This window comes from Gouania willdenowi, chromosome 4 (assembly GCF_900634775.1).
Source record: "Gouania willdenowi chromosome 4, fGouWil2.1, whole genome shotgun sequence".
Lineage (NCBI taxonomy): Eukaryota > Metazoa > Chordata > Actinopteri > Blenniiformes > Gobiesocidae > Gouania > Gouania willdenowi.
This window is the reverse complement of record NC_041047.1, coordinates 3,060,411-3,086,351: the sequence shown is the minus strand read 5'-3', so window position 1 is coordinate 3,086,351 and position 25,941 is coordinate 3,060,411. Positions and strand designations below refer to the sequence as shown.

General features: G+C 39.8%; 2 protein-coding genes across 2 annotated transcripts in view; one reads left to right on the top strand and one right to left on the bottom strand.

The window, feature by feature from the left end:
* The first annotated feature begins 1,159 nt into the window (after positions 1-1,159).
* Positions 1,160-7,484, top strand: LOC114461635 (interferon regulatory factor 4-like). Its single transcript, XM_028443871.1, has 8 exons — positions 1,160-1,367; positions 3,052-3,241; positions 3,625-3,674; positions 3,835-3,961; positions 4,102-4,212; positions 4,709-5,026; positions 7,032-7,135; positions 7,332-7,484. Exons 1-8 carry the CDS (start codon positions 1,161-1,163, stop codon positions 7,482-7,484), a joined length of 1,260 nt encoding a protein of 419 aa, XP_028299672.1. The 5' UTR covers position 1,160.
* A 1,788-nt stretch (positions 7,485-9,272) lies between these two features.
* Positions 9,273-25,941, bottom strand: part of exoc2 (exocyst complex component 2) — a 56,370-nt gene continuing 39,701 nt past the window's right edge. The window contains exons 12-28 of the mRNA XM_028444707.1: positions 25,691-25,807; positions 24,982-25,106; positions 23,889-23,957; positions 23,640-23,797; positions 22,298-22,419; positions 21,343-21,404; positions 21,069-21,149; positions 20,906-20,965; positions 19,515-19,576; positions 19,003-19,072; positions 16,699-16,815; positions 13,909-14,050; positions 11,589-11,644; positions 11,386-11,508; positions 10,853-10,914; positions 9,572-9,631; positions 9,273-9,480 (exon numbers count right to left, since the gene is read on the bottom strand). Of these exons, the coding sequence (XP_028300508.1) occupies positions 9,387-9,480; positions 9,572-9,631; positions 10,853-10,914; positions 11,386-11,508; positions 11,589-11,644; positions 13,909-14,050; positions 16,699-16,815; positions 19,003-19,072; positions 19,515-19,576; positions 20,906-20,965; positions 21,069-21,149; positions 21,343-21,404; positions 22,298-22,419; positions 23,640-23,797; positions 23,889-23,957; positions 24,982-25,106; positions 25,691-25,807 (1,580 nt within the window). The 3' untranslated portion in view covers positions 9,273-9,386. The remainder of the gene's footprint in view (positions 9,481-9,571; positions 9,632-10,852; positions 10,915-11,385; positions 11,509-11,588; positions 11,645-13,908; positions 14,051-16,698; positions 16,816-19,002; positions 19,073-19,514; positions 19,577-20,905; positions 20,966-21,068; positions 21,150-21,342; positions 21,405-22,297; positions 22,420-23,639; positions 23,798-23,888; positions 23,958-24,981; positions 25,107-25,690; positions 25,808-25,941) is intronic.

The following is a 25,941-nucleotide window of genomic DNA, read 5'->3' as shown; positions in this document are numbered from 1 at the left end:
AAAGCACTGCAGATCACAGTCAAATAATATTTTACTACTGCTTCAAAATGTCCAGAAATTCTAAGAGACCATGAACGCACCACTGCGCACACTATTGATGCTGTTCGTTGTTAAAGTGACTAAAAATGTCCACAACATCATATTTCCAACAAAAACGAATTTAGATTAAAAATGAAATACAACTTATAGGAGTTGAATTCAACCTTTTACAATCAAAGAACCTTAAAATAAAGGGTTTTTTAAACACTTTGGTGAATATAACATGTTGTTTATTTATTTCGTTTGTCATCCATGTGTCTCTAAAATTAAACATCAAATTATTTCATTATGCACAAACATTTAAAAATAAAAACATTTATTTTCAAACATGTTGAATTTTTCTATATATATTTTTTTCGAATTTTCGAACTTTCTTAGTATGAGTTGCTGATTGTAAAGTTGCGCATGCTTAAATAAACAGCAACATTTAGCAAAAACCCACGCTTAAAAAATGCATGTACACTTTTTTACGTTACTTTTGATCAGATTTAGCGCTTGTTCACGTCAATGAGCTTTTATTTTGGTACTCACTGTGAATTTGTATATTCGCTAAATATTTAGTTTCACCCGTGGCATTCAGATTTAACATTTAGATTTAACATATACATTTAACATTTGGATTTAGATTTAACATTTATATTTAAATGTAAGATTTACTTTTAGCATTACCTCCCCCTAGTGGTCAAACGTTTTCATTACAGTTTTCCCAAATTCATTGGAAAAAAAGGTTTTTTTTAGAAAAGGTTTTCTACTGCTTTGATACTAACATATTTCAGTTAGTTTCATGTCACAGATGAAATGGTCCGAAACTTTTGAGACTATCAGTTGGTTCTTCTTCTGTTGCGCAATTCTTAGTGAAGGTGCAAAAATGAAGCAGAAAGCGACCGGTGGCCTGATTTTATCATGACTTTACAACATTAAACAACGCGTTGCTGCAGTTTTTTGCGTGTGTGTGTGTGTGTGTGTGTGTGTGTGTGTGTGTGTGTGTGTGTGTGTGTGTGTGTGTGTGTGTGTGAGACAGACTATGGGCCGGGGGTTCCCCACTCAGCATCCTCCACCCACCATAGCAGGAGATAAAAACTTCAGTTCCTCAGTCAGTCCTCCTTTAGGGTCTGTCAGAGATGGAGGCTCACATGCATCACGGAGGTCCAGATAACTCTGGTAACCTTGGTAACGGGAAGCTGAGGCGGTGGCTGATTGAACAGGTGGATTGTGGGAAATATCCCGGGCTGGTCTGGGATAACGAAAGTAAGACAGAGTTCAGGATACCATGGAAACACGCGGGAAAACAGGATTACAACCAGGATGAGGACGCAGCGCTCTTCAAGGTGAGGAATTAATTTTAATTTTAATTTTAATTTAAAAAAAATCCTTGTTTTACTGTTTGACATTTAAGCAACTTTATTTCTGAATGATTATTTTTACATTGTATTCCTAAAACACAGTTTGCCTTTTGTCATTTATCAACTGTAAAAACAAATAACTTTTTATGTTCAGTTAAAGTCTCAAATAAAATGAAACGACTAAAGGTGTTTATATATATATATAGATATAGATAGATAGATATCACGACAGTCACAAGGGTTGAAATTCAATTTGATTTATTGGGCCTTTTCTGTGCTGCATTACCTGGTTTGACCACTAGATGGGGCTGCGCTCAGACTGCAGACAAAAGCCCCCAATTTCCACTGGATGCGGCTCCGCTGCGTTACGTCACCGCCGCGTCACCAGAGCTGATAAGTTTCCACTTTAGTCTATGTGTTAATTTTCACCAGGTCCGCTGTGGTGCGTGTCTGCTCCGTCCCAGATGCGGTAGTCCGATTCCCTCCGTCAGATTTACGCAGGGCTTCTATTTATGGCGGAAACCGGAGAACGACGCATCAATCAGCACAGACCAAATGAAGCTAAACAGGAAATTGAGCACGTACTCCGCAATAAAATATCAGGTTACTTTTCAAAATAAAACACTTCAGATTATATTTCAAGTAAATACAAAACGTCATAATGTGTGAAAACAAATTCACATCCGCTATATTGATTCCTCTCATACTGTAACTCACTGTAAACTGCAGCAACTTTGATTTAGTTCATGTTTAACTGGTTTTACAGTTGTATCTCTTCTCTGTTGCTGTTGATGAAAAATGTTTCTATGACAAATCCAGAGTCTAACATTCTAGTTCTCCTTCGTTAGGAACACTGACCTGTTTATCTGTTTATAACACATACATTTATCCGTGTTCTCGCGCGATTATATAACCATCGTGAGATCTCTCTCTCGTGACGTCACGGTCGTTCAACCGGAGCGCACCGCGGCGGACTCCAAACGCAACCGGTGTGAATTACCGGACGTATCCATGGAAACCCCGGGTGACACTGACGAGAATAAAAGGTGAAAACACAAACATATTCATTTCTTTTTAGAGTTTTTGAAGGTTTTTTTTATGTATATTTTTTGGTCCTGTTTGTCACTTTGATGCAGTTTTATGTGTTTTGTATATTTTTGACCAACTTTGGGAATCATTTATTGTTGTTTTCTGTCACTTTGTTAAGTTTTGTGTGTTTTTACAGTCGTTTCAGGTCTTTCTCTGTTTTTTTAAGGGTTATTTTGTTTTTTCTTGTCTATTTGTCACTGGAGACACTGGTGTAAACATGTGGGGAGACAATCACAGTTTTGTGTGATTTCCTTTGGTAATTTTGTATATATTTTTTAGACATTTTGTGTGTTTTTGAGTCGTGTTTTTAAAGTCATTGTTGCCACCTTGTTTTCTTTTTTGCAGTTTTGTGTGTTTTTGGAGTAGTTTTGCGTAATGTTTAGTTTTTTTGTGTGTATTTTCAGTGTCCTTTTGTGTATGTGTATATATATATATATATATATATATATATATATATATATATATATATATATATATATATATATATATTGTCATTCATGTCTTTGGGGAGTATCATATCATATCATATCATATCATATCATATATCATATCTGACAGTTTTATTTGTGCGCCCGTGCAGGCCTGGGCACTGTTTAAAGGAAAACATCGGGACGGTATCGACAAACCAGACCCCCCCACATGGAAGACGCGTCTCCGCTGCGCACTCAACAAAAGCAACGACTTTCAGGAGCTGCAGGAGAAAAATCAGCTGGACATATCAGAGCCCTTCAAAGTCTACCGCCTCCTGCCAGGGGGAGGAGCCAGGAAACGTCAGTCACACACACACACACACACACACACACACACACACACACACACACACACACACACACACACACACACACACACACACACACACACACACACACACAAAGCCTTATCATGTGGGGGTACTGACGTGAACATAAATGGGGCACTGGTTTTCTTAACACATGGGGTTTCTGTCATTTTGTGTATTTCTTGTGTTTTTGGAGTCATTTTGTGTATTTTTCTCCAATTTTATGTGTTTTTCTGGAATTCTGTGTAGTTTTGTTGTCGTTTTTCTATGTCGGGTCATTTTGTGTATTTTTCTGTCATTTCTTTTTGTTTTGTGCTGTTTATTTCTTTGTATTCCTTGTAAATAAACTAATAATATCTGGTTTATTTGCTGCAGGACCCAGACTGGAGCAGAGTCACTCCTCCTCCTCTGCAGCATCTCCTCAGGTGAGAAACTGATCTGAGCTCAAACCAAATCCACGGTACAGCAGTGATTGGCTCAAAGGTTCTCAACCTGTGGGTTGAGCTCGTTTTATTCACTCTGCTGTATAGAGCTGTGGGTTCAGTCATGATCAACGGGTTAAAGAGTCGTTTGTTGTTCCAGCAGAGCTCCGACTGCAGCTGGAGGGACTTCAGTGTGGATCAGGATCAGGATCAGGATCAGGATCAGGATCAGGTCTTCACACACTCTCCTCCTCCTGCTCCGTCCTGGCAGAGAGCCAACACAGAAACAGGTGATAGTCCTTCCTGCATGCTGATTGGCTGTGTGCTGATTGGCTGCGTGCTGATTGGCTGTGTGCTGATTGGCTGCGTGCTGATTGGCCGCGTGCTGATTGGCTGTGTGCTGATTGGCTGTGTGCATCTGTGTGAACAGGATATGAGGTCAGAGCCTCCTTCTACTCCTACCCTCCCTCTGATCCTCAGAACTTCTCAGTGGAAAACAGTTTCAGGTCAGCAGAGGCTCCGCCTCCTCCTCCTCCTCCAGGTAAATCTGATGGATTGAATCACACACGACTCATTAAAGCTTTCCAAGTTGGTTAATTAAAGTCTCCTCAGAGCCAATCAGAAGTAGGGAGCAACTGTAAACTGTAAATAATCCAACAGAGACTTAAACAGACGACTTTACCAAATCCTGTCTAGAAAAGTCTTTTAAAATCAGGTTAAGAAACGAGTCAAGACTTGTTTATTAGATATGTGTTTTCAGAGTCATTCAGTGTTTTTTTGTTGTCATTTTGTGGATTCATAATGTAGTTTTTTGTGTATAATTGTGTGTTTTTCTGTCATTTTAAATGTTCCGTTGTTGTTTTGTCTGTTTCTGGACTCATGATGTGTATTAGCTTTGGGTAACCGCAGGTGTTTTCTTCTATATACGCTGATGACTCAATTGTCTATTTATGTGAAGCTACCAACAGATCATTTAAATACAAAGCTGTCATGAGAAAGGATGAAATGCTCACATTGATGACTCATCACATTCTCAGACTGTCGCCTCCACGTGTCCGTGTATCTTCATGGCGTCCTGCTGAGGGAGGTCACCACCTCGGCCCCTGAAGGCTGCCACATCAAGCCGGGGCACACCGGGTCAGCCGGGGGCCCCGAGGTGATTCCCCTGCCCACAGAGGGCGGAGCAATGGGGCAGAGCCTGGATGGAGGCGTGCTGTTGTGGATGGGCGTCGACGGGCTATATGGCCGGAGGCTGTGTGAGGGCCGCGTGTTCTGTGGGGGGGGCACGGAGAGGGTGAGGGAGCTGCAGAGAGATGTCACCTGTAAGCTCCTCCCCCTTCAGGACTACCTGTCAGGTGAGACATCGTAATGACTCTAACACACCCTAACAGAAGGCCAGAGACAAACAAACGTCTTATTTTCAATGATAATCTGATTTTCAAAGTATGGGGTGCTGAATGAAAAAACTTGATCATTGTTTCATAGCCGACATATTTTGAACATTTAGCTCATTTTTTTTTCAATTTGAGACAGAAATATATGTAAAACAGCATGTTCTATATCATTGTTAAAAATGTGTAAACATGAAAAATAAATCTAAATGTAAAAGATCAATAAAGATATGAGTTCAATAAAAATGGTAAATCTAGATGTAAATATAAATCTAAATGTTAAGTTTAAACGTAAATCTAAATGTTAAATGTAAATCTAAATGTAAATCTTACTTATCTAATTTAATGCGGCCCCCAATGTAAATGTACAAAATGACAGACAATAATTACAACATTGCAGAAAAATACTGTAAAAGACAAGATACTGGGTACTCAGCATAGTGTTTGTGACATAGTTTTGCTACAATTAAGTGGCGGTTGGTATTTTTTTTATATTCTATTTTTTTTTGGTAGATATAACTAAATATACATATATGCAGTGGGGCAAAAAAGTATTTAGTCAGCCACCAATTGTGAAAGTTTTCCCACTTAAAAAGACGAGAGAGGCCAGAACCACACGGGGGGACCTAGTGAATGACCTGCAGAGAGCTGGGACCAAAGTAACAAAGGCTACCATCAGTAACACACTACGCCACCAGGGACTCAAATCTACAGTACCAGACGTGTCCCCCTGCTTAAGCCACTACATGTCCAGGCCCGTCTGAAGTTTGCTACAGAGCATTTGGATGATCCAGAAGAGGATTGGGTGAATGCCATATGGTCAGATTAAACCAAAATAGAACTTCTTGGTAAAAATTCGATTCGTCGTGTTTGGAGGAGAAAGAACATACCTACTGTAAAGCATGGGGGTGGTAACATCATGCTGTGGGGCTGTTTCTCTGTAAAGGGACCAGGACGACTGATCTGTGTAAAGGAAAGAATGAATGGGACCATGTATCGTGAGATTTTCATTGAAAACCTCCTTCCATCAGCAAGTGCTTTGAAGATGAAACATGGCTGGGTCTTTCAGCACGACAATGATCCCATACACATCGCCCGGGCAACTAAGGAGTGGCTTCGTAAGAAGCATTTCAAGGTCCTGGAGTGGCATAGCCAGTCTCCAGATCTCAACCCCATAGAAAATCTATGGAGGGAGTTGAAAGTCTGTGTTGCCCAGCGACAGCCCCAAAACATCAGTGCTCTAGAGGAGATCTGCATGGAGGAATGGACCAACATACCAGCAACAGTGACTTACAGAAGACGTTTGACTTCTGTCATTGCCAACAAAGGGTACATTACAAAATATTGAGATGAACTTTTGTTATTGACCAAATACTTATTTTCCACCATAATTTGCAAATAAATTCATTAAAAATCCTCCAATGTGATTTTCTGGATTTTTTGCTCTCATAGTTGAGGTTTACCTATGATGAAAATTACAGGCCTCGCTCATCTTTTTAAGTGGGAGAACTTGCAGAATTAGGGGCTGACTAAATACTTTTTTGCCCCACTGTATGTATATATATATATACAGTATATATACTGTTTATGGTGTAATAGAACAAAGTGGGTCTGGAAATGGATGGATATACATTTAGATTTAACATTTAGATATATTCTTCATGTGTACTGTACACATTTTTAACAATAATATAGAAAATGCTGTTTAACATGAATTTGTCTCTTAATGAAACAAAAATGATCCAAATGTTTAAAACGTGAGTTTTTACATTCAGCATCACAAACCAAAGGGATTCACTTTGTTGTAAATATTATCTTCCTGATGACATCATGATTCTGTTACTACAAAGCCCCGCCCACTGGCTCAGACATCCAATCACCTGCGTAGCATCCTTAGGTGGCGTAACTATCTAACGTTATTCCCTCCTCAGTGACGCTCCGTCTCCTTCTCTGTTATTCCCATCATCAGAGATCCAGAGCTTCGGATTCCTCAGTGGAACGCCGCCGAGTTTCCGTCTGTTTCTGAGCTTCGAGGAAGAATGTTTGGACCAGAGACGGAGTCTGATCGTCCAGGTAAAGTGACACAAACCTCCAATTTGTTCCATTGATCATCTAAAACTCCAACATCACGTAAACCTTCTTTATTGGTTGGCGTTTGGACGAGGAATGTCACCGTTTGTGCTGCTGCTCTTTTAAATGTCACACATTTCCCTCACCCCTGAGGACAAGAATCTTTGAGTTTCACACTCGTCACCTTCACCTGTTGCAGGTGGAGCCGCTGTTTTCCAGGCAGCTCCAGTTTTACGCCCCACAGACGACTTTTTATCCCATCTACGAGTTCCAGGGACTCACAGATCACATGAACGTGTGTGAGGAGGAATACCAGAGGACCATCCTGGATCCACACAGACTGCACCAGTGACTGTGTGTGTGTTTTATTCTAAATGTGTAAATACATGTAGAGACAATAAAGTGTTCGATGAATGAATAACAGTTCAAAAATAATTCCTGTCACTATTATTATCAATGTTGAACGACACACACTGAGTCAAACATGAACACCAAAGTAAACACACAAAATGACACAAGAATGAAAATATAGACAAAACAAAAATAACTCCAAATACACAAGAAACAAAACAGAAGAAGTTCTGATGAACTACAGCCGGGCCCGCGGAACGTCCCCACGCCGAATAGCACGTACCAGGTTTCTGAGAATTCTCGGTTCCAGAGTAAAACAAATGAAATTGTGTGACATAATATGGTAATCTATGTTGAATTGCCTTTGAAACGATATATCACACAACTATGTTCTGATAAATTTAGAAATGACCGAAAAAAGGGGTGGGCCCCCGTCCTCCCCCCCCTCACAAAGGTCTCCGAGAGGCTCTTGACATCCGCTCATAAAAAATCCATGTCAAATTACAGCCCGATTCAAAGAGAATCAACAGAGAAGTAATTATTTGAAAATGGGGCCCCCTGGCTCCCCTGTGACACATACGGAGTAATGGGCCCCATTTATGTATTGGTATGTGTCAATGATTCGGTACCACCAACTGTAGCAATATTTGATTTGCAAATAAATGAGAAATCAACTTTCAAATCAAAAATCGAGCTTCTGGCATCAATTTGTACACATCCATAAATTATAGCGACCAAATTTTAGCCTGATCCATCCACGCATAACAGAGGAGTTGTGATTTTAACTAGTGTACACAACAACAACAAAAAAACCGCTGACTCACTCGCTCTGATGCTTTAAAACACTCAGCAAAAATGTACAAAAGAAAAAAGGATCGAAAAGACTTGTTTAAAAACCACTTTAACACCATAAAAGGAAATGAAACAGAATATCATGGTAAACGTTTAAATATGATTTTAAATCGATACAAATGATGATAGAATCATTGTTACATGTTTAATGTGTCTCCATGTGTTTAAACCATCAGTAATAATGTCTATATAAGGTTATGTGAGTATCCATCGCCTCTGTTTACCGCACGGCATAAATGTCCAATTATTGGTTAGAGATTAATATTGAGAAAGCTGTGTATATACAGAGAGGGAGGGGCTTCAGGGACACTAAGGGCAGAGCACTAAAGCTCCCAATGACTAAAATGCACTTCCGCTTTATGGGATGTGCGCGCAGTGCACAAAATGACTCGAAATATACACAATAAAAATGGAAATATAAACATAAACAAAATAACTCCAAATACACACAAGAAAAAAGAAACAAAACAGGAAAACCGACAAAATGAGTCCAGACATACAAAACGACAATAAAAACTACTCTACAACACATTAGTGTCAAAGACGGTGAAATATTAACGTAAACTGGACAGGATGGTTTCCATAAAAGCTGAATTTTCACATCAGTTCAATTGTGTTTAACAACAAATAAAATGCCGTTTTTCTTTTTTTTTCTTCATACGTCATTAAAAAGGTTTCATGAAGAAATGCACGAGGACTTCATGAAAAAAATTATTAATTATCTCTACAACAAGTTGAATTTCAAACGTTTTTATTTTCACATCCAATTTTCCAAGTGAAAGAAATAGAGGTGTATTAGCCTTTCACAATAAGAGCTGTTGATAGACAGTGTACACTGTCCTGAATTTACTCATAGACTTCCTTATCAAAGAAGCAACCGTGAAACAGGAAGCTGTGCACACAAACATTCACCAAAATACTGTAAAAGCCACACACAATTAGTTAGTGATTGTTTATTGATACACACTCAGAAAACTCTTATTGTGAAATGACTTTCAGGCCTGAATTTTTCGCTGACTTTGATGAAACGATGTGTGGTTATAGCGCACACTCATCTCTTCACAGGCTGGACAGACGATGATCTGAAGCAGGCGAGCTGCAGCTGCATACTGCACGTGAACTTATTCAGCAGCTCCTCCAGCAGCCTGAAACACACACACACACACACACACACACACACACAACGTGAGAAACTAAACCCACCACGCCAACCAGCGATACGAGAGGTAAACTCACTTTTTGTCGGAGCCGCTGTGCAGGTGTGGGAGGGAATCCAGAGCCTGTTTGAAGCTGGAGCTGAAACACACACGTTACCGTCACTTCCTGTCCTGCTTAGCCAGCGCTGCTACGTGCTAAGCTAACCAAAACATGTGGGAAGAAGACGGCACGTTGCATATGGTGACCGTATTTTAATATCCAATAAAAAGAAGACACTTGGGCCGACCTCGTCACACTCAATCTAATGTTTTCTTGAATCTACCTTGTAACGGCAAAATACAACATAATAGATAAATAAGTTGTTATTGTCCACTGTGACCGGTGAACAATGTGTCTACAGATCTCTGGTCTATGAAGATCATATCCCTCCATGTTTCCTGTGCATCTCGTCCTCCAGCAGTGCCTGATAAATCACTGTGCGTCGTTAGAGTGTGTTCCTTTTTAGAACAGCTACAGGTGTTGCAGCCAATTGAGCGGCAGTTTTGTGCAATGATCATGTGATTTTGATTCCAATTATTATTATTAATATAAAACTGTATTTCTAGGCACACGCACGTCACTCACTTCCTGGAACGTCAGTAAAAAATTTTCCTTCTCCGTTTTTTGCAAAACGTGTTGTAAAATGTTCAATATGTTCGATTATTTCACACAAATTCTATCAATTTCACCCTTCTCCTGTTGGAGGCGGAGTTTCCAGTTTCTCATGATTTTGTGCGTACAGCAGGGTCAGAGCTGGCGTGGACGTGCGCACATTATCTCACCAGGTTTGTTTTTATAAATCCCAAACTTTGCTTATATGTCACGTACGCTTTCTTTTGTACGTACGCAGCGTTTATAAATGAGGCCCCAGATGATGGAAACTTTATTTTACGTTAACTTCCTACATTCTAAGTTTTTCCCAGTGGCTTCTTTGTTTTCAAACCCCTCTCTGAACCTCCATGGAGGTTTTATCATCTAGGAAGATCTTCCTGATGATATTTTTGAGTTAAATCCACCAGTGTTTGGTTTCTTTCAATCCATCTTGGACTTTAGTCTCTATTCTCTTTTCCTCATGTGCAACAATTTCGTCAAAACAAAGCGGCATCATTAATGATTATGTTACGTGTGAGTAAAATTACAGTAATGACATGACATGGGCTGTGAAAAACAACTCATTAGCTTTCAGAAACTGGTGGAATTTCTCAGATAGAGCAAATATTAGCAGAGTTATGATCATTTAAATCAACGTGTTCCCCTAGATGCGTTCAGGGTCCCTGGGAAATCCGGACATTTTGATGAGTTTGTCGGAGGTTGACTGACCTGCTGTCAGTGTTGAGATAAGCAGCGATGGCGTCTTTCAGAGCGCAGAGTTCCAGACGAGCCTGAGCAACATTCACACAAACAAGAAGAAGAACACATTAAAGCACGGTCACAGATCTCATGGTTCTCCAATCAACACGACCGCAAAGAAACAATAACAATTTATTGTCATTTATTTCAAAGTGTTTTATTTTGAAAAATTCTGACTTCTGCTTTTACACTATTTATTTAATCCTGAGCTGATGTGGCAGAGAAATATAGAATTAAATAAAAAGATGCTGATTTCAAGCCTTCAGCCTTTTTGTTGCACTTAATAAAGTCTTTAAAGTTGAAATAAATGTTTTTTATATGGAATTTCATTTACTTTTTTGGTAAACATAATTGTTTGTATTTTATAAATTAATTAATATTTTATTAGAAACAGTTAATTTGTTCTGCCATTTTCTCAAATCAACATATGATAAACAGCGTAGTCGACAAATAGCTTAATGAGAAATAGCGTGTGTGTGTGTGTGTGTGTGTGTGTGTGGCACCTGCAGAGCTCCGTTCCTGCTGAAGGACGACACACACTGCATGAGTCGACACATCTCGTCTGCGACCGACTCCACGATCTTGGTCAGAACTCGAGGGACGAGCTCTTTGCTGACGGTGAAAACCTACACACGCACACGCACACACACACATACGTGAACAGGAGAGCACACCTGAGAACACAGTTAGAGGAGGATGTCTGTACCTCGGCGTGGACGGCGATGATGTTGACCAGAGCCTCCTTCAGGTAGCTCCTCACACCTGAGGAGAGAAGCTCAACGTAAGAAATAAAAGTAGTTGATGGATTTAAGTGGAAGATAGAAGTATTTATTCATAGAGTAATAATAATGACAAATCATTCTTATTTAACACTCTGGGGCCAACGGACACACCGGTGCGTCCTGATCACATGATCGTTTTAAAGAGCCAATAGCAGAAAAGCGCAGCGCTCTTGGATCTCCATTTCAACTCGTTTCTAACTACACACCAGTTTTTAAATCATGTTGATAGGCCAAATAGAAGTGGAGTTATGAGGGAAAATGTGCGCGTGTTTTTTTTTGTGACATTTTCTTGAGCTGTCAGTGCTCCGTGCAGGAAGACGCTGCAGAGCGCGTTTAAAATTAAAGCGAAAGTGTTGACAACACTGAAACATCTCATTATAGCTGTTTCCTATTGGTGGAGAAGAAGAAGGCCATTGTCCAATCATAATGTCCACATATAGAATTTTGTTTTCAAGTGACAGGTAAACAGAGACGGAGAAAGAGAGGGTGAGTTGAGATAATAGTGATTATTACTGTGATTTGACTGTGTAGTTAGTGTGTAGTGAGTGAGATTAGAGTGTAGTGTAGTGTCTAATATATTAGTTTGTTTTATATCAACACAATGAGGCACAAATAATTTGCCTTTCCCTGTATTTAGAATCATACTTTTTTGTAAATATTTGTACAAAATCGCCTGAAACATTGCTTGCATTTCACTGTAAATAGCTATATATACATATAGAGTTTTTTGATTCATCTGTATATAAGTTTTTGAAATATATAGTTTAGATTTGCTATACAAGCAATAAAAATGATTCGTTAAAAATGTTTGGGACTTTTATAGTAAAAAAAACCTAACTTTTTCTACTCGAATTTTAGTTTTTATAGTGGTTTTAGATCCACTGTGTTAATACAGTATGCCATATTAAAGAAAATACTTCACAGTCATATTTGGGAGGTTGTCCTGAAAAAAATTATACCAAACATGCAAGGTTTATGGATTTCCTTATATGAAATATAAAGGTCAAACCAAACACAATGAAAAAACAGCAAAAATGCCTAAAGGTTAAAAGGTGAGAAAAAAGATTGATTAAAAGTGGAGTCAGATTTCTTTGTACACAGATGTTAGAAAATAAACAAACAAAGGCTTTAAGACACAGTTTCACTCTTTAGCTTCAGTTTGGGGAAGCATCCTTAGCAGGGAAGCCCAGTCCAAGAATTCAAAACAAGTGTAAGCATTGCGTCCCTCTCATACGCGCACACACACACACACACACGCGCACACGCACACGCACACGCACACACACACACACACACACACACACACACACACACACACACACACACACACACTTGCAAATGCTAAACCACAAACTCAAATTTAAATTTCTGCCTCAGGGTAAAAAAGAGGTCGACAATATTCTGAGCTGTCACTCACTGTGACTGAACAGTCAGTCACAGTGAGTTTTTACCACAAAACCACAAACAGGCCAGAGTTCTCCTCCTGTACCCGTCAGAAGACTATCATGGTAAAGGTTGTTAGCTGTAGTAAAGGTTGTTAGCTGTAGTAAAGGTTGTCAACTGTAGTAAAGGTTGTTAGCTGTAGTAAAGGTTGTTAGCTGTAATAAAGGTTGTTAGCTGTAATAAAGGTTGTTAGCTGTAGTAAAGGTTGTTAGCTGTAATAAAGGTTGTTAGCTGTAGTAAAGGTTGTTAGCTGTAATAAAGGTTGTTAGCTGTAATAAAGGTTGTTAGCTGTAATAAAGGTTGTTAGCTGTAATAAAGGTTGTTAGCTGTAATAAAGGTTGTTAGCTGTAGTAAAGGTTGTTAGCTGTAGTAAAGGTTGTTAGCTGTAGTAAAGGTTGTTAGCTGTAGTAAAGGTTGTTAGCTGTAGTAAAGGTTGTTAGCTGTAATAAAGGTTGTTAGCTGTAGTAAAGGTTGTTAGCTGTAGTAAAGGTTGTTAGCTGTAGTAAAGGTTGTTAGCTGTAATAAAGGTTGTTAGCTGTAGTAAAGGTTGTTAGCTGTAGTAAAGGTTGTTAGCTGTAATAAAGGTTGTTAGCTGTAGTAAAGGTTGTTAGCTGTAGTAAAGGTTGTTAGCTGTAATAAAGGTTGTTAGCTGTAGTAAAGGTTGTTAGCTGTAGTAAAGGTTGTTAGCTGTAGTAAAGGTTGTTAGCTGTAATAAAGGTTGTTAGCTGTAGTAAAGGTTGTTAGCTGTAGTAAAGGTTGTTAGCTGTAGTAAAGGTTGTTAGCTGTAGTAAAGGTTGTTACCTGTAGGGGTTTGACAGTCCCTCCAATCAAAATAACCAGCGTACATTCCAGGTTCTAGAGAGCCTGCGATTGGATCAGCACGTCTCTCGATATAAGCATCAAATAGTTTCCTGTCCAGCTCACGGACAGCGTCCACGCTCGCCTGGTAGGAAGAAAATTGGGAACGTGAAAAAACAATAAAAACAAAAACAAATAAATAATAATAATAATAATAATTAAAGCCGCGAGCGGCGTCATAGGGTCCGATGAAGCGGCCGGGGGCGGTAACCCACGGTCACGTATACCACTGTTGGGGATTTGGGAATTGGCCTGGAGTTGTAAGCGTTTTCATATAACGGCGTAGTTATGGCGAAGGATTTTCCTGTGTCATGATAGGCCCCTCCCACTTTTCACAGCCTGCTCTATTTGCCATAGCAATGTGCTTCCATCTAATAAGATTCATCCTACAGTGTTTTGAAGTCAACACGACATGTCGTCTTGCCGCTAGAGCTGCTGGCGTAGGACGGCCCAAGAAGCGGCGCCCTCTGAGAGCGCAAGGCATTGTGGGTGTTTTTGGTTATCGTTTGTTGTTTGGGGCTGTACGGTCATCATGTGTATCAAATATGAAGCACTTTGAACTTTGCATTCTGGAGTTGCAAGCGTTTTCGTATAACGGCGTAATTATGGCGAAGGATTTTCCTGTGTGATTATAGGCCCCTCCCACTGGCCATGATGGGTAATTTGGTCATCGAGCGTTGTTTATGGATGGACAATCATCGTGTGTATCAAATATGAAGCAGTTTGAACTTTGCATTGAAGCGTTATAAGCATTTTCCTATTACAGCGTGTTGATGGCGAAGAATTTTCCAGTGACATTTTAGGCCCCTCCCACTGACCACAGTCTGTTGTTTCTTCAATAGGAATGTGCTCCCCTCTGTGTAGGTTCATCCTATAGTGTTTTGAAGTCAACACGACATATCGTCTGTCCGCTACAGCTGCTCGTGTAGGACGACCACAGAAGCGGCGCCCTTTGAGAACGCAAGGCATTGTGGGTAAATTGGTTATCGTTTGTTGTTTAGCTCTGGACAGTGATCGTGTGTATCAAATATGAAGCAGTTTGAACTTTGCACTCTAGAGTTATAAGCGTTTTCGTATAACGGCGTAGTTATGGCGAGGGATTTTCGTGTGTCATTATAGGCCCCTCCCACTGGCCATGATGGGTAATTTGGTCATCGAGCGTTGTTTATGGATGGACAATCATCGTGTGTATCAAATATGAAGCAGTTTGAACTTTGCATTGAAGCGTTATAAGCATTTTCCTATTATAGCGTGCTGATGGCGAAGGATTCTCCCGTGTCATTATAGGCCCCTCCCACTGATCACAGCCTGTTTTTTTCTTCCATAGCAATTTGCTACCCTCTGTGTAGGTTCATCCTACAGTGTTTTGAAGTCAACACGACATATCGTCTGTCCGCTACAGCTGCTCGTGTTGGACGACCACAGAAGCGGCGCCCTCTGAGAACGCAAGGCATTATGGGTAAATTGGTTCTCGAGTTTTGTTTATGGCTGTACGGTCATCATGTGTATCAAATATGAAGCAGTTTGAACTTTGCATTCTAGAGTTATAAGCTTTTTCCTAGAACGGCGTCCTGTAAATGCTAACCGTGTACATGACCTTAAATGACACCGGTCGAAAACACAAGGCATGATGGGAAATGTTTCAAAGCAGTCATGACCAAGCTTGGGCACATGTCCTTTGTGTGAAATTTGAAGCTGATCAAAGTTTGTGTGTCAGAGTTATGGAGATTTGGAATTTTTTGCGTGCTAACGAAAATTAGCATTGCATTTTTGTGGCGGCGCCACGACCAAACCGTGACAGATACGAAAATTCTTTCGATAACTTTTCATCTTCAATGGGTCCTATGTGGTGTTGCCAAGTTTTAAGCGAATCGGATGAATCCCCTCAGACTAGATAGCGCAGAAGCGTTTCGAGGGAGAAACGCCATTTTTGACCTTTGACCCAAGATGGCTGACTTCCTGTTTGGTTTTGGGCGGGGTCACAATGTAACTTTTTGCTCATTCTGGGGCGAAGACTACATGTGGCGATTTTCGTGCAAATCGGTCAGACCTGGCGGTCGTGTGGTTCCATCGTTTGTTTTGCCGGTTCCGTTTTTTTTCACGCCACCAAATTATCAAATTTTTCGCCAGGCCTGAGGTGCATGCAAATTTCGGTGAGTTTTCGGGCATTTTTAGGGGGTCGAATTAGCGATCAAAGGCGGGCGGGGTATAATAATAATAATAATAGGAAATAAAAGCGAAAACAATAGGTTCCTCTGTCCCATTCTGGGACATCGGACCCTAATAATAATCGAGATTAAGAAAACCAGAAACATGATCTTAAATGCTTGCTCGTTTAAATAAAGACTTCAATCTAATTAAATAAAAAATAAATAAAACGAAGAAAAACAATAAAATATATTAACAAATGTAATATTTGGAGTGTAAACATGTTACACGTTTAAAAGCATTTCTGAACATTTTTGTAAAAAGCTCCAGGACTGGATTTAGAAGAACAAACACATTTTAATGAGTGTGAGTTCAAACTTTACAATAAATGTCAATGTGAGTTTACAGGAAAAGCTGTGATTCATCAGTGACTCACTGAGCCAATATGTCTGAAAGTCAGAGGTGACAACCTTTACCAGCCTTCACTTCTTTTAACACACACATCTCTGCTCAGAAGAACAAGTGTGTGTATATGTGTGTGTGTGTGTGTGTGTGTGTGTGTGTGTGTGTGGGCACATGTCACACCCGTGCGATCTTCTCCGTCCCTGTCAGTCCGTGTTTCTCAAAGTGATCCATGAGGTTCAGGAACGTGTGTTTCTCCAAATAACAGCAGTTACTGAGGACGATCAGCAGACGCTGCTCCTGTACAACACACAATGAATTCATCAAAGCATCATCAATATATAACAACATCTTTAATAAACAAACAATTCATAAAATTGCAAAACAACATAAAAACACAATCAATTCATAGAATCACAACAACAACAAAATGCCCATTTACAAAGTGAAGAAAAATAACTGCAAATTAAACAAGAATGTTTCAAAACCTGTGAATTGTAGTAAAGGTTGTTAGCTGCAGTAAAGATTGTTTTGAAAAATGCCTCTGCACTGTTTATAAAAATGATCGTATCTCAAAAAATACATTTGGTAAATTGTTCACATTTCTACTGGAGTGTTCGGAAATGTCTTGTTTAATTTTCTACATTTAGAAATATTTTAGATCAATGTGTTTTTTGTGTTTATTCATAAAATAAAATAAAAGATTTTTGTATGTTTCTATTTAAAACAATTTTAACACCTTTAACTACTCTTTAGTTATTACCGTACTGTTATTAGTACAATATTACTATCGTTTAAATTATTGATAAATATCCATGTGGCCCAAGAACCTCCAGTCGTAACTAAATCATTTAAATGTATTTCTTCACTGACTGATTCGTCTGAGACTCAATGAGCTTCAGGTGAGAACATGCAAACTGCTTCACAGAGACTGAAGTCTTTCCTATGGCTCACTTTTCTCTGCGTTGGAAACACAAACACTAGCACGCGCGCTGACTTTTCTCACACCGCGTGCGTGGGGGAAACCCCGTGTGTTTCCTTTACCAGCAGCCCTCTTCTTCCTCGTCCTCGTCTGAGTTTAATCTTCATCATCACAAACACTTACAGGAAACCAACACACATCTGTGCTTGTGGTGCGTTCAGGTGTCAGACTTTCACACATTAGTCAGAGGAGGTCACATCAACACCCACAACAGTTTCTCTCTTCAAAAATCATGACTAGCGCTGGGCGATATAGACCAAAATTCATATCTCGATATTTCTTCTCAAAATGACGATATACGATTTAAATATCAATATTTTTTATTAAAATGAAGTCTGACCAGAAATACAATTTGCTGATGTATGCCACACAGGCACATTTATTAACTCACTCACTGCCATTGACGAATATGTAAGTCAATTGTGTTTTTTCACGGGGGTTGCTAGGAAACACTGTGGGGGAGGTCTCCCATTATATACAGAAGGAGGTGAAGAGTTTATGAGAGAAAAAAATGGAAAAACGAGTCTAATTCTGCGTTTACACTGAATACGTCTTCTGAGGCAGCGGACGCATCTGCAATACGAAATGCACGGCAGGGTCCGCAGGATTAAAAAATTTTCCCATTCGCATCATACGTGCGTCTGAAGCGAAGCCCCGCCCACCAGCGACACATCCAACTCAGTGAGTTTCACTGCCTGCTGAAGCGACTAGCTGCGCTCCTTTTTCTCCTCTCATAAACATAAACCACCAGTGAAAAAAGCCGATGTGATTAGTGGCTATTGCTATCCTAGCTCAGTGCTACAGAGAGAACTTTTACCTGCTACTACCACCTCCTCGCTGATTCTCCTCCACACCTAATCCTTCCTAGTCCAGTCCTGGTTATAAAGTCCGAGTCCTACAGCTCCAGGTGGTCACACACAGCTTCTACTCCATGGTTGAATGGGTGAACAGACCGGTGTCCTTGTTGACGGCCTGAAGTCATCGTCAACAAAGATTCTGATTGGCTTTCGTTATGCAAAACAGCCGCAGGAGTTCAATATTTTCAACTCCTGCGGGTGTGTGGATATGCGTAAAATTGGGAACGCGCTCGTACAGCCAACGCACTTGACGTGCGGATCGCACCGCACTGCCACACTGGAAAGATTTCGCATTTGGGACGCATCGATCCATTGACTTTGTATGTCATCTGGACGTAGGGACATTTCGTGACGCATCCGGTGTGAACGCAGCATAAGACGGTGGATTTAATTTATATGTTGTGAAAATGGTTGGCAGCCAATGAGTTAAACTGCAACACAACATGAGCCACTTTTAGTTCTTTAGTGAGGCAGGTTAAGATGAAGCAGCGACTCCTAAAACGAGTATTATAAATAAAGTGATAATGTGATTTTGTACATAGTCAAAATAGAAAACTCAACATATCTTTAATCTCAAAATTAAAGCCCAATCATGAGCCAAATAAAAATGTAGATAAAGGTGTGTATTTTGTTGAGTGTGAGTCTTACTGAGGTGGGAGTGAATCCCTCTGTGAGGTCAGCGAAGTGATCCGGAGAGGAGAGATCTCCTGACATGTTGCTGAACACACAGGATCAATGATGATGATTGACAGGGAGAAGAAAAGAAGAGTGAGTGAATGAATGAATGAATGAGTGCATGAATGAATGAGTGAGTGAGTGCATGAATGAGTGAATTAATTAATTAATGAGTGAGTGAGTGCATAAAAGAGTGAATGAATTAGAGTGAATGAATGAAAGAGTGAATGAATGAATGAATGAATGAGTGCGTGCGTGCTTGAGTGAGTGAGTGAGTGAATGAATGAGTGCATGAATGAGTGAATGAATTATTGAATGAATGAGTGCATGAATGAATAAAAGAGTGAATGAATAAGAGTGAATGAATGAAAGAGTGAATGAATGAATGAATGAATGAATGAATGAATGAATGAATGAATGAATGAGTGAGTGAGTGAGTGAGTGAGTGAATGAGTGAGTGAGTGAGTGAATGAATGAATGCTCACTGTGAGGAGCTGCCGTCTCCTTCTGACTTCATGCTGAGCTGATCCAAACAGTTTATGAACACCTGAGACAAGATAGAAACAGGTTAGCAGCTTTAGATCCTCTACATGTGGCATCAGTCAGACATTAGAGTTAGAGGATAATCAAACTAGTTATTATCATTTATTTAATTAATTCTGTCGTCTGTAAATCACTCTGCACTGCTTGTTTTATTGAGAGTTTATTAAGAGTTAATAATCATTGGAGATGTTTTATTTAGTGAAGGAGTAAAAAAACCAACATCATTTAATCATTATACATCTATCAATATCTATATATCTACTACTAGATATCTTAAGGTGTGTTCACACTGAACACGGCTGAAGTGACTAGAATGCATTCAAAGTCAATGTAAATGATGCAACGTCAAGCAACACAATTCGCGCGATTCCGGCAACCAAGTCACACTGAGTGTAAAAACCCAAATTTCCTGCTGGGATTAATAAAGTATTTCAAAATAAATTAATAAAAATTCATTCATTCAGTGCCATTGACGTAATATTACGTCAATTACGTTTTTTTTTTTTTTACAGAGATTACTAGAAAACACCCTGGCGGAGGTCCCTCATCAATATCTAAGCTGTAGATGATAGATTAGCCACTGACGCTACCATTAGCTAAGGAGGAAGAAGCAGGAACGAGGGAGATTATGGCGCTATGAAGTGATATTGTGACGTATCCAGCAGCTCACAGCTCCACATACTAACACAGAACATGTGTGGACCTAAGTGGATTATTGATAATGTCGCGATCGTGAGATAAAACCATCAACTAACGGGTCATCTCTGAGTGTCGGGAGGAAGAGGAAGTTACGTTTGTGTGATTGACGGGGGGAGGAGATACAGGAAGCAAAACATTCAACTGTGAGCCAGATAGCTAAATAATAATAATTTTGCCATCAAAAGCCTTGTCTCAGTGTTGTTTTCTTTTTTTTTTTAAGACGGAAACCAATGTTCAGATGTTAGAGTTTTCAAAGTCGACTTTTTTTTAGAAAAAGGCTGTTTTCTCAGTTTTTTGCTCTGAAACTGGTGATTTGTGTAAAACTTACTCTATTCAACTCCAAAACGAAACAAGCTGCAAACTATTTTTTTTTGATGAAAATAGAGACTTTAATCACCAGATTTGGCACCACAATCTGGTGTCAGATTTCAGATTGTCATAGTACAAAATATTCTGTGGGTCTTTAACAGTCTGAAAATGGCTGGAAATGAATGAGTTTGGATTTATACAATATATCCATTTCTTCATCTATAGACTTTGTTTACATCCATCCATCCAATACCTTGAATCCATTCATCCCTCAACCCTAAATCCATCCCTCCCTCCATCTCATGATGTCACTTCCTGTTCTGACCTTCATGATGCTGACACTGAGCTCTGCAGCCTGATCCTGGACCTGCTCCAGCTGTAGAACCTGTGAGAACCAGCAAAGAGATTATGACATCACACCTCCTCATCCTCACAGCGCTTTAAACGCTAACGTCTGGCAAATGATGTAGTTTTAACGTTGTTCTTACATTAATTTCTCCCACTTTCACCTCCAGAGGCTCTTTGAGGGACTGCAGCATCTGAACCACGCACTGTTCAAACTGTGACGGCTGCAACACACACACACACACACACACACACACACACACACACACACACACACACACACACACACACACACACACACACACACACACACACACACACACACACACACACACACACACACGTCACAACTCTTAGCATGAATCTATCACATGTTGATTTTATCACAGTACAATGTGATTAATGTCACATGCTGACCAGAGCAGTGATTCCCTCATTGTCCACCATCCAGTTTTCTTTCTCAGCGAGCCTCTTGATGTCTGAAAATAGAAAAAAACGTTAGTGTGAAGCTTCCTCAGTCACAGGGTTTAAAGACTTTACTGTGTGTTTGTGTGTGTGTGTGTGTGTGGGTGTGTGTGTGTGTGATTTTGTCATGTCTGCATCCACCAACAAACCCAGCAACAATCTGACACAGATCAAAAACTATTTACAACTTCCAAAAATGTTCCAAAATATGAAATATGGAGCAGTTTGAACCTGAGATAAAACAGTGTCAAACAGTGTAGAGCGATATAAAGCTTAGAGGAGCATCGGGCAAGATCAAGAAATAAGACTCCATAGCGACCGCTTCATCATTACAAGACTTTGAATTCATTTTTATTTTTTCACAAATTCTGCCTTTTAAAGAGTAGAACTCATAAGTAGGTAAAATATTGAAAAACAAAAGCGCCATCTACTGTTAGAAGAGTGAAGAGGCCGTACTCAGCTGCATAAATACATCCCCCTTCAAAATAAAAGTACATTCACACATTTCTGAACTGGTTGTTCCTGTTTTCGAGATCGTGGGGGTCTGATGGTGCCTATCTCCAGCTCTCATTGCGTGTTAGACAGGGGGTACACCCTGGATAGGACGCCAGTCCATCACAGGGCTACACACAGACAGACAAGCACTCACACACACAGTCACCCCTACAAGCAATAGAGAGACTCCGCTCACCCCAACAGTCATGTTTTTGGATTGTGGGAGGAAGCCCTTACCGTACCCGGAGGAAACCCATGCAGCACGGGGAGAACATGCAAACTCCACACAGAAAGAACCCAAGTGTCCACCTCACATTATTTATTTTCAATTGCCAAATACAATAATGTATAAAACATTAGAAAAGAAATAAAAAATGGATCCACACACTCTAGTCTGACTGTAGTGACTGACCTTCAGCGCTGTGCAGCAGGGTCACCACGAGGCAGTTAACTCTCAGGTCCAGCAGAAGGTCCTGGATCCCCTGCAGCAGATCGTTGGGGATCTCCAGAGCAGAAAGTGCCTCGTAGCAGCTCCTGAGACACAAATAAACCAACAGAACAATCACACACAGCAACTCTCATATACCACACACGTCTCGGTTTTCAAAATAAAAGCACCATCCAGAGGTGTGCTTTGTGAGCCCTCAATTTCTAAGCAAAATTATAGTAACTTCTTTTAACTTCTTTGTTGTTCCGTTTGTATGTGTAAACAAAAGCACTACTACATGTGAAAATACATAAATAATTTTCCTATGTACAAGTTAAAAGAAGTATTTGTAAATTATAAATGCAAAATCGGTGAAGAGAAGAATAAGTAGTAGAAGTAAAGAAGAAGAACAAGTAGAAGATGTAGAAGAAGAAAAAGAAGAAAAAAAGAAGAACCGGAAGTAAAGAAAAAGTAGAGGTAGAAGTAGAATAAGTAGAAATACAGTTAAAAGTTAAAAGTATTTGTAAATTATAAATGCAAAATCGGTGAAGAGAAGAACAAGTAGTAGAAGTAAAGAAGATGTAGTAGAAGTAAAGAAAAAGATGTAGAAAAAGATGTAGAAGACGTAGAAAAAGATGTAGAAAAAGATATAGAAGAAGAAGAAGAAGATGAAGATGTAGAAGAAGAAGAAGAAGAAGAAGAAGATGAAGATGTAGAAGAAGAAGAAGAAGATGAAGATGAAGATGAAGAAGAAGAAAAAAGAATCGGAAGTAAAGAAAAAGTAGAGGTAGAAGTAGAATAAGTACAAAAAGTAGAAGAAGACAGAAGAAAAAGAAGTAGAAAAATAGAAGTAGATGTAAAAGAAGTAGTAGAGGTAGAATTAGTAGGGAAAGTAGAAAAAGGAGAAGATGTAGAAAGAGAAGAAGTAGAAGAAAAAGAAGTAAAAAAAAGCAGTAGAAGAAATAAAAAAATGTAGAATAAGAAGAAAAAATAAAAGTAAAGAGGTAGAAGAAGTAGATATAGAAATAGAAGTAAAGAAGTAGAAGTAGAATAAGAAGACAAAGTAGAAGAAGATGTAGAAGTAGCAGAAGACATAGAAGAAGTAGAAGAAAAAGTAGAGGAAGAAGTAAAAAAGAAAAAGTAGAAGTAGAAGTAAAGAAGTAGAAGAAGGAGTAAAGTAGAAAAAGAAGCAGTGTCTGAAACTTTGAGCTGCTGTTGCTCTAAGCAGAGATTTTTAACTCATGGTTTGGGGGCCTAAATGAGAGCATTCCCCTCATTAGCCTCACAGCGTGGTATTAGAGTTAAACCTCAGGTGTGTGGTCCTCACCTGACAGTGTGTATGATCTGTGTGATCCAGGCTCCACTCAGCTCCGTCTGCTTCTCCCAGCCTCCGTATAGACTCAGCCCAGCCTGGGACAGGGTGGCAGGCAGCAGGGCTCCACGAACCAGCTTCACCAGCTGGCTGGTCAGCTCCTCTATCATTTTCTACCAGAAGAAGGAGATCAACAACAATGATACGCACCTGATAAGACTTTGTGAGAGTTCAGACAAGGTGCAGCGGAGGAACGCTGCGTACTTTGAAGTCGTTCTGCCTCTGTCGGGCGTTCTTTTTGGATTTCTCCACCTGTCCAGACTTCTCTCCAGTCTGAGACAAAAAAAACCAAAAACCTTTATGCAGAGAAATCACATGTAAATCATAGCTCTCAGTAGCATGGATCTGTAGTAACATCAAATAGCCAATAGATGGAAGCAAAGACCAGGAGTACAGCTCAGATAAACAACTTACATGTTCTGCTAAAAAAAAGAGTTTTTACACATTTTGCCATGTCCTTATTAGTAGATCTATGTCTAAGAAACCCAATTAATTTGCACCATATTTGTTTTAATAACCTTTAAAAATGGGACTTTTTAGGTCATTTAGCAGCTTTTTCAGTGAAAATGACAACGTGTGCTACTTTTGGTTGCTCTGTAAAACCAGGAAAAGTTAAATATGTCAATATAAACATCTTCTGTTTACCAAAAGAGGATAAAAATAGTTGTGACCCGAAAAATTGTCTATGACCGCAGGGAGCGACAGTTCCAACTCTGCGGTTTAGTAGTAGACAATGAAGCAGAGAAGAAGAGCTCTCCTCGGGAACCTTTACTCTCTTTTAAACAGTGCACTGACACACTCTGGTGGCTGAAATGAACTGTTTTTATCATCTTTCGGTAAACAAAAAAGGTTTACAGTGACACCTTTAACATTTCCTGATTATTTGAAGCAACCGAAAGCAGCACAATTTGTCATCTTGACTGAAAAAGCTGCTAAATGATCTAAAAATCTGCTAAACGGTCTATAAATAATCCTAAATGTTTCACTCCAATAAAAAACTATGGGATGTTTACAGGCAGTGGGGCTGTGTGACATCATCAATCACATGATTTCAAGATGGAGGAACACAGGCTCTAAAACTGTAAAGTCGTCCCATTTTTAAAAGTGAATAAAACAAATATGGTGCAGAATAATGTGTTTTGTTAGACATAGATCTACTAATAAGAAAATTTCAATAGTTTTAGGACACATCTGTATAAACAGTGAAGGATCCCTTTAAAGATGAGGAAGTGATTTCAGATGCTAATGGGTGGCTAATGCTACTAAAGTATCCATAACACGGTGAGAAGTGACTGACCTCACTGAAAAGGCTGCCGTTAACGTAGGAGATCCAAAGCTTCCAGAAGTTGGGCAGCTGTCCAATCACAACGTCCGAGAGTTTATCCACAAACTGCACCTGCAGCGGAGTTTCAGATCGCCAAGCTGCAACGCGCACGCACACACACACACACAGACATTTGACACATATCAGGGCTGAGTGGTGACACAGCTGTAACCAGATGTTTCTAAAGACACTTAGTGTGAGGAGACGTCATTACAGACATCTGTGATGGAAATGATATTGATTAGAACATGAACTGAAAATACAAGAGTCAGTCTTGGTCACAGCAGGCTTGAGATGACCGGAAATGAAAAACTTTAGAAATGAATCCATTCAGAAAGCAGTAAATAATGTTTCATTCCATACACTGATTTACAAAATAAGAGTCTTTAAAATGTGTTATCACTCATTCATTCCATCAATATGATCTATTGTTGTTGTTTTTTCATATTATTCTGAGCAAAATGTTGGAGTCGGACAAAAGGGGGACAAGGATTCAAAAATAAGAGAAAGGGGGACTAGAACCTAAAAAGTTTAAGAAACACTGCTCTCGTCTAAAAGGCCGGATTTGGTCCCCAGGCCTTGAGTTTCACACATGTGCCTTAGTGAGATCCTGTGTGTGTGTGTGTGTGTGTGTGTGTGTGTGTGTGTGTGTGTGTGTGTGTGTGTGCGTGCGTGCGCTCACTGCTGGGTCGTGGGGTCCTCAGGCTGCCTCCTCTCTTCAGCGATGCGGTGTGGCCGAGGCGGCCGATGGCAGATGGACGTGAATCCCCCTCCACGTCCAGGGCAGCTCCGACCCCGACTGAGAGGATAAAGAAACACATACTTGGGATTTCAAATAATCAAAGAAGCCATTTTCATAATTCCACATTCCTCCGTGAGCTTTCACACAAAACACGACGCTCGCTCTCTCTTTATTTGTGTTGGGCTTCGTCT

Bases quoted from the DNA above. Each gene is read 5' to 3' on its own strand.
- LOC114461635 (XM_028443871.1), top strand. From the start codon at position 1,161: ATGGAGGCTCACATGCATCACGGAGGTCCAGATAACTCTGGTAACCTT. The intron at 4,213-4,708 runs GTAAATCTGATG...TCACATTCTCAG, and splicing joins GCCTCCTCCTCCTCCTCCAG to ACTGTCGCCTCCACGTGTCC. The intron at 7,136-7,331 runs GTAAAGTGACAC...CACCTGTTGCAG, and splicing joins GACGGAGTCTGATCGTCCAG to GTGGAGCCGCTGTTTTCCAG.